This window comes from Exophiala mesophila (assembly GCF_000836275.1).
Source record: "Exophiala mesophila strain CBS 40295 unplaced genomic scaffold supercont1.4, whole genome shotgun sequence".
NCBI lineage: Eukaryota > Fungi > Ascomycota > Eurotiomycetes > Chaetothyriales > Herpotrichiellaceae > Exophiala > Exophiala mesophila.
This window is the reverse complement of record NW_015622507.1, coordinates 1766957-1779582: the sequence shown is the minus strand read 5'-3', so window position 1 is coordinate 1779582 and position 12626 is coordinate 1766957. Positions and strand designations below refer to the sequence as shown.

Genomic DNA, 12626 nt, shown 5'->3' with positions numbered 1-12626 from the left:
GGCGGAAGGGGAAAGAATTTCCTGCATTGAAAAACGAAACTCATGACAAAGAAAATGTACAATTACATACTCGGATAGGTTCAAAACAAGCAAAAAGTGAGACCTTTTTGAAATCTTTTTCCTTTCATTGGGAACTGTAAAACTTTCAAGCATCAGATGCAATGACCAGCCTCTTCGATAAAATGCTAATCAGCAGTTCGATCAGTCATATCAGGCGCAGGCATGGTGAGATATTGTGGGTTTTGACCAGTACAATAGTCATGGAGCAAATACTTCTGATGTGGAGAATGCAAGCTTTGGTGATGTCAACCACATGTGGCAATACTTGTTTCAGCAAATGTGCCAGATGTTGTTAGAGCATGTGCTTCCATGGTGTGCCTAGATGACACGGGGTTATTTTGTGATGATGCCTGAGAGTCTAAAATATCCTCGTTATGTCCTTCTTGTGAAGTCAGCTACGAAGTCAGCTACGAAAGCTGCATCACTTCACATCTTCACTCGTAAAAGATACCTCAGCTTGATCTGAGCAACATCGTACACAATGTACTCGTTATACATCAGATAAGCGTTGGCCTCGTTGGTTGCACCAGGTGGTTTCTTCGTCACATCAGGCATTTGAACTCCTTTCAGATCCTTGTGAATACACCCGGCGTCTTTCCATGCTTGAGGAGCCGTTGCACCTACTCCCAAAGTGGAGATTAAATTGTTCTCTTTGGCACGCTTTCCTGCATCGTAATCGGCATTGGTCAACTTGAGAGGAGGTTTTCCAAGCTCAGCTTCGCATAGCAATAGGAGACCTGTACCGCCACTGACATAAGAAGCACAGTAGCCCGCACTCTTTGTGCTCATGTCGGCAAGATAGACACCTTTGCCAAACATGTAGCCTGAGACTGGGGCTTCTGGAGGTGCAATGCGCAAGCCTTGGCTCAGAATTCCTCCAAAGTTGGTACAACGCGAGCCATGCCAAAGCAAACGGCGATCGCTCTTCGCACCCAACTTGGCATACTCGGAATTCTGGAAGCGGTCATCCTCGCCGGTACGCTCGATGCGAAAGATATCCTCAACCTCGTATGTGATCGAGTGCGTATGACCAGATGACTTGCTCAAATAAGTCTCAATCTCTTTGAATTCCTTGCTGGAAGGGCTGAGAGGAGTCATGGCTTTTAGACCAAGGCCATGGAATTGTCTGTCGAGGATATGAACCGGGTCTCGATTTACCTTGGCTCCTTTGGCGGCTTTCATGATCTCATTTGCAAGCTGCATGTCCGTCAGTGTCTCCAGGAGCTCGATCTCTTTCTGCGCGCAAGATTAGCATTCACATTTCCTTTCCATCTCATCAAACTATAGTACCTTGATGAGTCTCATATCTCGGAGAATAGGGAGCGCATTCCGGCCAACCACATGAGGAACAAGCGAGAAATACAGATTGCTGCGCTGTTCAACTGCAGCGGCGTAGTTAGTAGCTGTCAGACTTGCTGACGCACTATCACCGATTAAAGCGGCCAATTCTTTGAGAACTTCGTAGCCTTTCAAGAGCGTCTTTTTGCTGAGCTTTCCCAAGGGCATCCTAGTCGCGTCATAATCAAGCGAATTCATGGTAGCGTTGAACAGATCTGTGTTAAAGATCAGTTCCATCAACTTTTGCACCGGGACAGCCAGTTTGCTCTCGACAGGAGGACCTTCTTCCTCTTCCTCTTCGGATTCTTCTTTCTTGGTTTTGCTCGATTGTTTTCGAGTAGAAGGTTCATCGTCATCAGATTCGTTGTAGTTAATCTCAATCAAGACGTATTTTCCGTTCTTGACAGGCCCGTCTCGGTTTTCCCAAGCGTTGCCATTCTTGTCTTTGAACTTTTTCTTGAACTCGGCAATGATTGGATCCACAGCCAAACTTTTGGCCACCTTATTTTGCCCACGTTCGCCGACCCGGCCCCAACGTGTCCAACAATGGTATGAGCCAGATTTGTGGGCGAGCACCTGAAGCCTGTAGAACTTGTTGTTGTTTTTCCCGGCATTGGATTGGTTTAGTGTTGCGTCCCATGGGAGTCCTGTGTCATCCACATAAACAGTATACTCTGCAGAGTCCGGGACCTGATCGTCAACTGGGACCACAGTGACAGGCGGAGCCTTTACAGTCGACTTTGATTTGTTGGCAGAAGGCTTGTTACGTTTCTTTTTGTCGTCATCGCCATCATCAGCCTCGTGTTTGCGCTTGCTAGCCTTGCTGGCCTTGCTAGAGTCCTGCTTGACGTCCGAAGCTGGTGATGCGGCATGACCGTTGGTGCCGTTGGCGCCGTTGGCGGCAGTATTGGATTGTTCCAGAAGATAATTGGCGGCAGAAACCGGGGTGTTAGAGGCCAACGAATCAGCTAGCCAGTCATAGGAAACTATGGTGACCGAGGAATGATCTTCAAGGGCTTCTTTGACCTTGCTGATCCGTTTCACATATTGAGATTCAGAGACAATCAGATGTGTTGCCGTATCAAGCTTTGTGACATAAGATCCACCGCAAGAAGTGATGTCAGCCTTCAATTGGGCTAGGGTTTTGCCATCAAAGTTCGGATGATGAGATGGAGAAAAAGAGGCAAAAGTGACAGCAACGCTATCTAGAGTTCGGCTCCGTGCCTTTGCAGGCTGTTTGACTCGTGGCATGTTTCTAAAAGTTAGTGGTCAGTGCAGATCTGACTTATGTCATCACCCAGAGCGAGATTTGACTGCGAAAAAGAAACGAGAGACTCTTGAGCATCTTTTAAGGGCGGACAAGGTGATACGAGTCTTGAGTATTTTGAGGATTTTGGAGGCAGCAGCCCCTGTCGATCCCCGAAAAGAAGAAAGCGCAAGGCGGCAAAACGCGCCCAACGCGAGGTGAAGCAGGCAGGAACACGCCAAATCACATGATCTCCAATGACGTACCTTCCAAACTTCCAAACTTCCAAACTCGTAGTCATTATTCAGATATTCCTGCGACGGCAATATTCTAATTGTACTACACAGCAATTGCACACGATTGCATGGGCCAGTATTATCCGGCATGATAGTCACATCTGACTAGTGCTAGTATCCTGCCTCAGCTCATACTCAGAATGGTGGATCCCATCAGTGAGGCCAATCCTCTACTCAAACGGCCACTCTACGGTATGTTCAGACTTATCGAGTGTCCTTCAATTAGGCATCCGCTGATCAGTTTCCCAGTCTACGACCTACCAATAGAACTCCTCCAAAGCCTCACTCTTGTTGAACACCATTCGACGTCATCTTCCGCCGAGGAGAATTCTCAGCCAGGCCAGGAAGTCACCAAAGGCGAGTCTGCCGTAGGCTCGACCTCATGTGCCCTATGCAGAGTTAGCTTCACAAATGTGCAAGACCAGAGACAACATGTCCGATCCGATTTCCACAAATATAACCTCAAACTAAGCCTTAAAGAATTACCTTGCGTCGATGAAGCGACATTCGTCAAGTTGATCGGAGATTTGGACGAGTCAATATCTGGATCGGATACCGAGGATTCGGAGGAAGATGAAGAGGCTCAGAACACACCTGGCGATAGCATACTGAGTGCACTTTTGAAGAAGCAAGCGAATCTACACTCAAGCGGGTTGGAAGATGTTGACCACAAGCCCGGAAAGGTAGGGCCAGGCAATGCGCCGATGATCTGGCTTTCCAGCCCCAAGCTGGGCGAGAATATTGGGCTTGGGGTTTACAAAGCGATCTTGTCCAATGCCGAACAAGAAGATGCGTCGTCGACCACGGTTGACATTCTTCGGCGGAAGCAGCTGAAACCCACAATGGCCAAACAAAGCGGAGGGGCTAAGGCCATACCAAGACAGCAAGATCCGCACTTTTTCCTCTGCATGATCGGTGGCGGACATTTTGCAGCCATGATTGTTTCTCTTGTACCTGAAATTCGAAAAGGCGCTGGTGGCGTTGAAGAACGTCATGCCGTGGTATTGGCACACAAGACGTTCCACAGATATACGACTCGACGAAAACAGGGTGGATCTCAATCGTCCAACGACAATGCGAAAGGGAATGCGCACTCTGCTGGATCTTCAATTCGAAGGTACAACGAAATGGCGCTGGAAACTGATGTTCGAAAGGTGTTGGGAGAGTGGAGAGGTATGATCAATACTGCAGAACTGTTGTTCTTTCGAGCGACAGGTGCAGCAAATCGCCGGACATTGTTCGGCCCATATGATGGCCAGATGCTGCATAAGAACGACCCCCGGATTCGTGGGTTTCCATTCAGCACACGTCGAGCAACACAGGCAGAACTTCTTCGATCGTTTCAAGAATTGACACGGTTGAAAGTGGGGAGATTGGTAGATACAACATTGGAAACGCGACCACCAGAGAAGCAGGTCGCCAAAGAAACCAAGCCCAAAGCCACGGGCCCTGAACTTACTAAGGAAGAGGAAGCTGCCAGATTGCACACCAGCCAGCTACAGGCCCTAATACGACGGTCCAAGGCGCCTGGAGTGTTGCTTTATCTAACGAAGAATGAATTATCGGCTGATTTCAGGTTCTGGCCCGAATCAGAACATCATCACGCGCCGACAGCACTGCATCTATCTGCGTCAACGAATTCGCCGGCGCTAGTCTTGTCGCTTCTGACAAAGGGGAACGCAGACCCTACGGTTCTCAATGGCGATGGCAAGACAGCATACGAGATTGCCGGGGACACGAAAACGAGGGATGCGTTTCGAGTGGCACGGTCACAGCTTGGAGAAGGTGCTTTTGACTGGGGCGCAACTCATATACCATCCGCACTGACCCAAGTAGAGTATGAGACAAAGAACCAGCAAGAGAAGTCGGCCTCTGAAGATGCAGAGGCACAAAGGAGAAAAGCAGATCTCGAGCGACTTCGGCGGGAGGAGGAAGAGCGACATGTAGGAAGGATAGAAAAGAAAGCAGGTCCAGGCAAATCTCTTGCAGACAAGACGGGCGCTGAAAAACGCGAAGAAGAGGCTCGTGGCCTCACACCGGAATTGAGGATGAGGCTCGAGAGGGAGAGGAGGGCGAGAGCGGCGGAGGAGCGCATCAAGCGGATGCAAGCGAGTAAATGATAGACAGTGAATCGAATGACTCGAAGGTGCGATTGCGGCAGAACTTGGCCATGGCAATAGGCTACTCGTGTGTTGAGGAATTGTCTTCCCTTGCGATGGCTGACCAGAAGATTCGCGGACGGAGTCGGTTCTACGTGCATCCGAGAAGTCATCGCTTGGGAAGCTGCGCAGAATGACGATTCGTTCCACAGGCGAACTGCAGGTAGTTCCTGCCTGGTTAATGTACTCCGTATGGCCAGAAGAATTCCAAATGTGGCGCCGCAATACCCAATGTGGAAGACGGGGCGTGTAACATTGTTGGACGTCAAGTCCTTTGCGTGTGGAAGGATCATTGGAGGAATTGACGTTGCTGCCTGACAATTGATTAGAGGAAGATAGAATTTTGAGGATGGAAGAGTTGATCAGAGATGATTAGGTATATATAATGTTACGGACGACGCCCTTCAGTGTCAGTCGTTCGAGGTAGTGCTCGTAAGAGTTGGGATGCCATGCATGCCTTGTGACCATCAACACTGCCCAGGCCTAGAGTGTTCTTCAGCTGAAACTCGTTTCCGTTTCCATTTTGGGACACTCAAGCTGGCCTAGGATCTGGCAGCCAGCAGCTGGCCCTGAACAACTATTCTATTACATTCTTCATTTCAACTCAGCCACGAATTTATCTGTAGCGACATGAAATTCTGCGCTGATCGAATACCATCTCCACATGAAAGTGGGTGAGAATTGAGTGTATACTGTAGCCACTGCCAACTCCATCCACGGTAGTTAGTGGGGGACCAACCGTAAAGGCGATAGAGTTTATATTTTCCGCATTAAGGGCTGAATATTGAAGAACTGCTCGCCCAAGAGCCCCCATAATGACCCAATCACCCAATGATCCAGGGCCCCTGTTCCCTATTCTCGTCTCCCTCCCACGACTCCCTGACTGCGCCTGGAACCTGAGGGGCTTCTCGGCCCTTGGCCAGCCGTAAGTAGCCCGTTTCTCCCCCAGCCTGACACACCTCACAGACCCTCGGGCCTCCCTCCGTCATTGCGCTGCGCTGTCAGCTTCTGAATGGATTCCAGTTTCTCAGCAGCATCGCCGTCCTCACCACCGACTACACCGTCGCTGACATAGCACCTTTCTTACCTTTTCTTTGCGCATGTACCTTGTTTGATTCACTTCAACCTTTCCATAATACTCTCGATTCATATTGGTCCTCGCGTCTGCTGTTGCGAATCCTCTCTTACACCAAACAGCCGCCACCCTCGTCGTCGTCGCCCGTCTTGGCCGCAGGTCTGACTGCGCTCCTGCTTACCTACCACCCAATCTCCCTCCTAATTCACCGCTGACACTCTGGCAAGATGATGAAAAGGAAATCAGTCTTCACTACTATCACGCCCATTCCCCCGCATATTCCTCGTCAACTTGCGATTGACATGCTCCATAGTCATCAAGAAATAATCGAGCTCAACCCTCTCGTCATTGAAGTCAAGGCAATCAAGGCGCCCCAGAGTGCCCCTCCAGACGAATTTTTCTCTACATGGTATGAAATCACCGAGCGGATAAAGTTCATTCCTGGAATTGGAAAAGCTGGCACAGGCAAAATCTCCTTCAATGGCTGCTTCCATGATATGCCATGGGGTCTGCAAACACATGTCTATGCGCCCATGGGCGTCGACTTGCGCAACAAATGGCAGATCCGGGGCAACCAACAAGGCGAACCCCCTGAGACTCGAGAGTTGGGAAGTGGCGCACCCGCCTCAGGACTCTACCTTCGAGAGGATATTGAGATCAAGTGTAATCCCACCATGGTGGGCTTCGTCAAGAAAGAAATGAAGGCATCATCCAAGACCATGGTTGATCGACTTGTCAAGAAGGCTGAGTTGATCGACGCCGGAGTCTTAAGTGCCATGTTCGACCAGGGGAAACTCAAGACTTCCAATCCGGCCGATCGATCCCAGAACGTTCAAGGTCATGGTCACTACTCACCTGGAATGCCACCTGGGTCTCCGCATGCCTTTCCCCCTGGTTCGCCTGCCAATCCAGCCTTCCCTCAATCTGCATATCCCTACTCAGCCCACCCCAACTCTGCCCATCCTCAATCTGCATATGCCCGTCAGTCTCAATATGGCTACCTACAACCTCCTCAGGGTCTTGCCATTGAAATGCCTGGCAGTACACACTATGCCCCCAACCCCGCGCAGCAATACCAACAGCAACAGCAATACCAGGCACCTGGTGGAGCGAGGTTTTCGTCAAACATGTCCGAGTTGTCGGCCTCATCACCACAACAGTCTCAATTCCCGATCAACAGCTCGACCTCAGACCGACAGAGTTATGCCGCCTCGGTCAGCTCACATCCAAGCTCTTATCAGCACGGCGACGACAGAATGTATACTCCCGGCAACGAAAAGCGTGCATTTGTTGCTGAACTACCTGGTTCTCATGAGAATATAGTGAGAGATCCGCCAAAGAGTCCTGACCCAAGCTCCACCCAAAATTCTCAACAACCCCCCCAGCAAACTCCTCCACAAATATCGCAACAACAACAATCGCCGCAACCGCCGCAGCTGCAGCCTCAACAGCAACAGCAACAGCAGCAACCTCCAACAGGATTTCAAGGACTTCCTTCCCAACAGCGACAGTATTCATACAATCCCCAGGACTACGCTAGGGTGTCGTGATTTGTGGGAGTTTCACAGATGCAGTCCACTTTCGAGGCTGTTGCACAACGCAATCATATGATGAAACCAAACCACTTAATTTAATCAGCAAGCTGGTGCTGTTTGCATGATATTTTACAATTTACGAGGCAGTTTCTTGGACATGAATGCCGATATTGAGATAATGGGAAGGAATCAGGATATGATCGCCTACCTCTACGGTAATGATGTGCGGTCTCAGAGAAATATTGGCTTGATAATAGTGTGAGCATTTATGTTTTGATTTACGATACCATTGAATGCGATATTTGGCTAGGTGAACGGCGATAGTGGTAACTAGGTGTATTTATGTGTTTTCATATATACATGATTGAGGAGTTTTAAGATAGCGTAGGGACTTTAATAATTGAGCGTAGTGACATGGACATCAACTCTTCCACTCTTCTCGTATAGGCACTGCTGCACTATAGTACGTATATACGGTATATGTACGAAATTGAGAGGCCCTGGCCCATTGCAGTCGACCACGTGATCAGCAAGCGAATCCTCATAGGAACCTGTGGCTCGCCGGGGTCTGTCTTCTATTATCCCAAATTCGTATTATAGATAATTCTCTTCTATCTAGGAGCAAACCCGTACGAGCGAGGGACTGCTGCTCCATATGTCTACTTCAGTCTCGAATACAATGGTCGCTGACGAGATGGCCACCAGCATTCGGTGGTTGACATGGTAGATCTATTACTAGACTCCACCACCAAGTCAGCACTTCAGTGGTTTGTAAGAGAATGATTGGATTTACACCTGAGCCATGGCCTAGGAGCACATCAGTCCCCTTATCAGTGACAAAACAGAAGTCAACGGCTACTTGTCAGAGAGCGAATAAAACAACTGAATGAACGATTGTGGAGTAGAGATAACAGGAAATGGTGCCCAGGAGATTACCTCGGGGTAGAGGCTTGTCTCCCAACTCCAATGGGTCGATATCGCCGTCGATTATATGCCATTCCGCCCTCCTTCCTAGGAATTGATACCTCCAGAATCTGGCCTGAGATGGCCTCTGCTAGAAATATCAGAATCATGGGCAAGAAAAGAAACTTCCTCCGCTCACGACACGGTAAGTTGACGCGCTGTTCCCGACCATCTCATTTGTGGAGAGTGCGCCTGATGTCTCATGTCTCGCAGGCTGTGACGGTTGTCGCCAAAGACATCAGAAATGTGACGAGGAGCGACCAAGTTGCCTCTCCTGCACCATTCGAAAGCTCGAGTGTCATTATCCTCCCCCTTTTAAATGGTCAACCTGGGAATCAGGTGAGCGAAGCACGCGAACAGTAACCAACGTGCTCAAAGGCAGCCAACTTGAACCCTCCCCGTCAACACCGGCCCAAAAACCGTCCGAGGATGACTCCCCACAGACCCCGTCACTAGGGATCGTCCAGGTGTGGGCTCTGGAGCAGAATCTCGACACGCTGGTATCCCCCCATTTCTCTTCGCTCGGGGCTCAAACGGCGTGGACATGGTGTAAGCAGTGCTCTGATTTCTTGTTCGAATTCCCTGCGTTGGCACACCCGCTAACCTCGAGAGGACAGTCGTCAAGTGCTTGGCCAGTCGGCTACCCGCCTTTGAAAGCGCTTCAAACCCATACCGTGCACTCGCAACGGAGGCTTTGGGCTCTTCAGTCCTGCTTGACAGCATCGTTTCGCTCGCCACCGAACACATGTTCAACTTCGGCCTCAACAACCTACAAACGGTTATAAGTAGGCAACAGCGGGCACTTCAGTCCCTCCGTCGGGCGGCGTCAAATGTTGCGGCGCCCGACGATTCATCATTAACTCTATCCAGCGAGCTCTCTATCAAAGAAGGTGCTCTAGCAGCGGCACTGTTACAAGTGGCAAATGCGATTTTAGGTGGCTCGAACTCGACTGACGCACATTTGAGATATGCTCTTCACCTTCTACGTAGTCTAGGATGCATTCGTACTCCTCCACAGACGTTCTTTTTCCGGCTGATGTTCCAACGATTCGCACAGATGGACCTCGCCAATGCCCTCCTACGCCAGGCGGCTCCTCTGGCTCCAGAGGACTTTGCCTTATTCCAGCCCAATGAGGAGTTCTGGGACCAGACATATCCCAGCTACTACGAGATGAGCGGCTGTTCGCAGGTGACGGCATGTTTCCTGGTCAAGATAGCGCGCATGGCCCGCGACAGAGATGAAAATGTCGCCCCAGACAAGGTGACGGAGATTCTCGAAAAAGCCTATGATCTTGAAACTCAGCTTCATCTCTGGGGACAAAAGAATGGCTATCACCTGTCTCGAGAAGCGAACCAACCGTTCGTGAAGACTATGGTTTCCACAGACCCATCGAGTCCAGACCCCAGCGACGACGGTGGACAATCAGATCAGTCGCGAGCGTTGAGTGCAGATCCGAGTAGACAGTCACTCCTCCGTGTGGGCGAATGCTTCTTCTGGACCGCACATCTCCTTTTGTACCGCCGTGTATACCAGGATCAAACCCACTCGCCACGAGTTCGAGCCGTGGTGGGCAAGCTAGTCCGACTAATGGACCTCCTGGTCGCTGGTTGTGGGCCAGATACCTGCCTACCGCTCCCATTCTATCTTACTGCGCGAGAGGCGGTGACGAGCGAGGAACGGGACTGGGCGCGGCGGAAACATATTTCAATGCGCGACTACTATCGTGACGTGAGTCGAGACCAAATGATGTCCAACACAGAAGAGATATGGCTACGATCGGATGAAATGCTCAATCGAGCACCTTTAGATGGTTTCCAACGAGGCCAGGAGGAACTACATGAGTATATTCGGACGGTGGATCAGAAGTCTTCGTACTTTATATACTGATTTTAATCTCTTTTTCTTTGAGGTTTTGTTTTTGCTTTGTCTCTTTAAGAAGTCTCACTTGCTGGCAACCACAATATAATCGCCTGGGGCCACGGTGCTGCCGGGCTTTTTGGCGATCGCCCGAACCGTGGCGCCATCCACCTCGGGTGGGGCGTAGACGTTGATTTCCATCTTCATGGCCTCAAGGATAGCGACCAGCTGGCCTTCTTTCAAGACGTCGCCTTCGCTGACCTCAACCTTCCAGACATTAGCATCCATGGGCGAGTCGACGGCTATGGTGGATTCAGCCAGGAGAGATTTCAGCCGCTCGGCTTCCTCTTGCTCTCGGAGCTTGAGGTCATTGATCCATTCGTCGTACAGGCCGCGCTCGATCTCTCCCTGCTCAGCAATCCCTTTCGCTTGCCGCTCGCGGTACTCAATCACCTTGGGATCTGTGCGGGCGGCTTGAAACGTGGCGTAGGCGTCTTTCAAGTCGAAAACATCGTCCTGGATTTGATATTGGTACTTGCCGGCGAAATACTCGGATTCTAGCTTGGAGTATTCCTCTACAGAGACCTCATAGTAGGTGATGATGTCAAAGGGTTCGAAGAGCCAAGGCTTGGACGGCGTAAAACCTGGCTTTGACCCGTACGTGTCCCAGAGTTCCAGCGTGCGAGCCACGAGCATGTAACCGCCCGGGGCTTCCCTGGGATACATGGCAAATAACGAGCCGCCCATACCAATGGTTCCCCCTGGAGTGGCCACCCGCGTCGGATTGTACTTTTGCCCCATGATGTACGTGGGGCTCAGCGGGAACAAGATGGGCGTTCCAATATAGAAGCCTACAGCGGCACACAGAAACTTGGTGTTGAGCATCATGTCGAAGACCTGTCGGCGCGACGAAAGGCCGTTGTTCTTCGCGAGGTACTCGAGATTATCGGGAAGATAGACGGCCTTGTTTCGAACGGTGCCGCTATACCTTTCGATGCATTCGTTCAGAGCAGGGTGGTCGATGACCGCAGGCAGCCGGAAGACGCGGACGGGGAGGCGGACGTCGATAGTGGCTTCGATGGAGGTTTCCAGCTCGTGGACCCGGGCGACCAAGTCTCCCTGGCTCACCAGCTTGGGGTCGTACTCGATGGTGACGGAGTTGATATTGGGCCCCAAGCTGAGCCGCCAGTCCTTCAAAGCCTCCAGCTTCTCCACCAACTGCCGGATCCGGGCCACCACCAAGACGTCGGCACGTTGAAGGCCGAACTCGACCAGGAGAAAGGTGTCTCCGCCTTGTCTATAGACCACTTGCGGGCGCAACTCGCCTTCTGCAGGGACAGTCTTCAGGATCGGCTCATCCTCCTCAATAGGTAGCTCCAGGTTGAGGGGCGACAGAGCCGTGGCAGCTCCGGCTATACCGCCGACGGCTGCTTTGATCCGAGCGAGAAAGTCGTCTACACGGTGCTGCAACTCGCGAGCGCCGGTGTATGTGGTGGTGCGGAGCCTGACGGTTCCGCCAGGTCTCAACTGCCCCAGTCGCCACAAGTCCGCAGCCACCACGGTAGAACTGGTGATCAAGCCACCCAGACTGGGGCCGTCAACGCCAAACAAGATGGAAGAGTCTCCTCCCCAATTCAGGCCGCCGGGACAGGGGTAGCCGTAACTATGAGCATTGGAGGTCAGCTGTATGCGCCGTGGCACTGTTGACCGCATCTGATACTCGCGGTATGATGGAATTGAATTTACTCACTCAAATCTGTTGGAAGGGTGCGCACCAGCCTCGCCAGCGTCCTTCCGTGCCCATTGTGGTGCTGGTCCCACCAGCCTCACTCCAGTCCGATTCGAATTGTGCCCGATTTTCCACTGATTGCTGTACAGCATCTTGCGGTCAGCAAGGGTCATGAGTTCATCTGAATCATGCGGCCCACGCATCACGTAGACCTCGCTGATGCTGTAATCCGGGATCAGGGAGCGAGGAAGCTTGTATTCAACAGCCTCTGTCGCCCATTGTTCGCTCTCGGCGCTCAGGGCAATTGAGTCACCACGTCGCAATTGACGGCCCTGCGAAAAACATTAGACTCTTTTCTGGTGGGAAG

General features: G+C 51.1%; 4 protein-coding genes across 4 annotated transcripts; 3 read left to right on the top strand and 1 right to left on the bottom strand.

The window, feature by feature from the left end:
* Nucleotides 1-358: 358 nt before the first annotated feature.
* On the bottom strand, nt 359-2649 carry PV10_05818 (uncharacterized protein; the record flags this gene model as incomplete). The annotated part of the gene is made up of 2 exons (XM_016370539.1): nt 359-1296; nt 1351-2649. 2 exons carry the CDS (start codon nt 2647-2649, stop codon nt 487-489), a joined length of 2109 nt encoding a protein of 702 aa, XP_016222832.1. The 3' UTR covers nt 359-486.
* A 315-nt stretch (nt 2650-2964) lies between these two features.
* PV10_05817 (uncharacterized protein) lies at nt 2965-5097 on the top strand. The gene is made up of 2 exons (XM_016370538.1): nt 2965-3132; nt 3190-5097. Exons 1-2 carry the CDS (start codon nt 3081-3083, stop codon nt 5058-5060), a joined length of 1923 nt encoding a protein of 640 aa, XP_016222831.1. The 5' UTR covers nt 2965-3080; the 3' UTR covers nt 5061-5097.
* Nucleotides 5098-6074: 977 nt separating this feature from the next.
* On the top strand, nt 6075-8129 carry PV10_05816 (uncharacterized protein). The gene has a single exon (XM_016370537.1). The coding sequence runs from the start codon at nt 6402-6404 to the stop codon at nt 7722-7724; it is 1323 nt and encodes a 440-aa protein (XP_016222830.1). The 5' UTR covers nt 6075-6401; the 3' UTR covers nt 7725-8129.
* A 546-nt stretch (nt 8130-8675) lies between these two features.
* On the top strand, nt 8676-10560 carry PV10_05815 (uncharacterized protein; the record flags this gene model as incomplete). The annotated part of the gene is made up of 3 exons (XM_016370536.1): nt 8676-8817; nt 8886-9221; nt 9290-10560. 3 exons carry the CDS (start codon nt 8676-8678, stop codon nt 10558-10560), a joined length of 1749 nt encoding a protein of 582 aa, XP_016222829.1.
* Between the last annotated feature and the right edge of the window lie 2066 nt (nt 10561-12626).

Bases quoted from the DNA above. Each gene is read 5' to 3' on its own strand.
- PV10_05816 (XM_016370537.1), top strand. From the start codon at position 6,402: ATGATGAAAAGGAAATCAGTCTTCACTACTATCACGCCCATTCCCCCG.
- PV10_05817 (XM_016370538.1), top strand. From the start codon at position 3,081: ATGGTGGATCCCATCAGTGAGGCCAATCCTCTACTCAAACGGCCACTC. The intron at 3,133-3,189 runs GTATGTTCAGAC...TCAGTTTCCCAG, and splicing joins ACTCAAACGGCCACTCTACG to TCTACGACCTACCAATAGAA.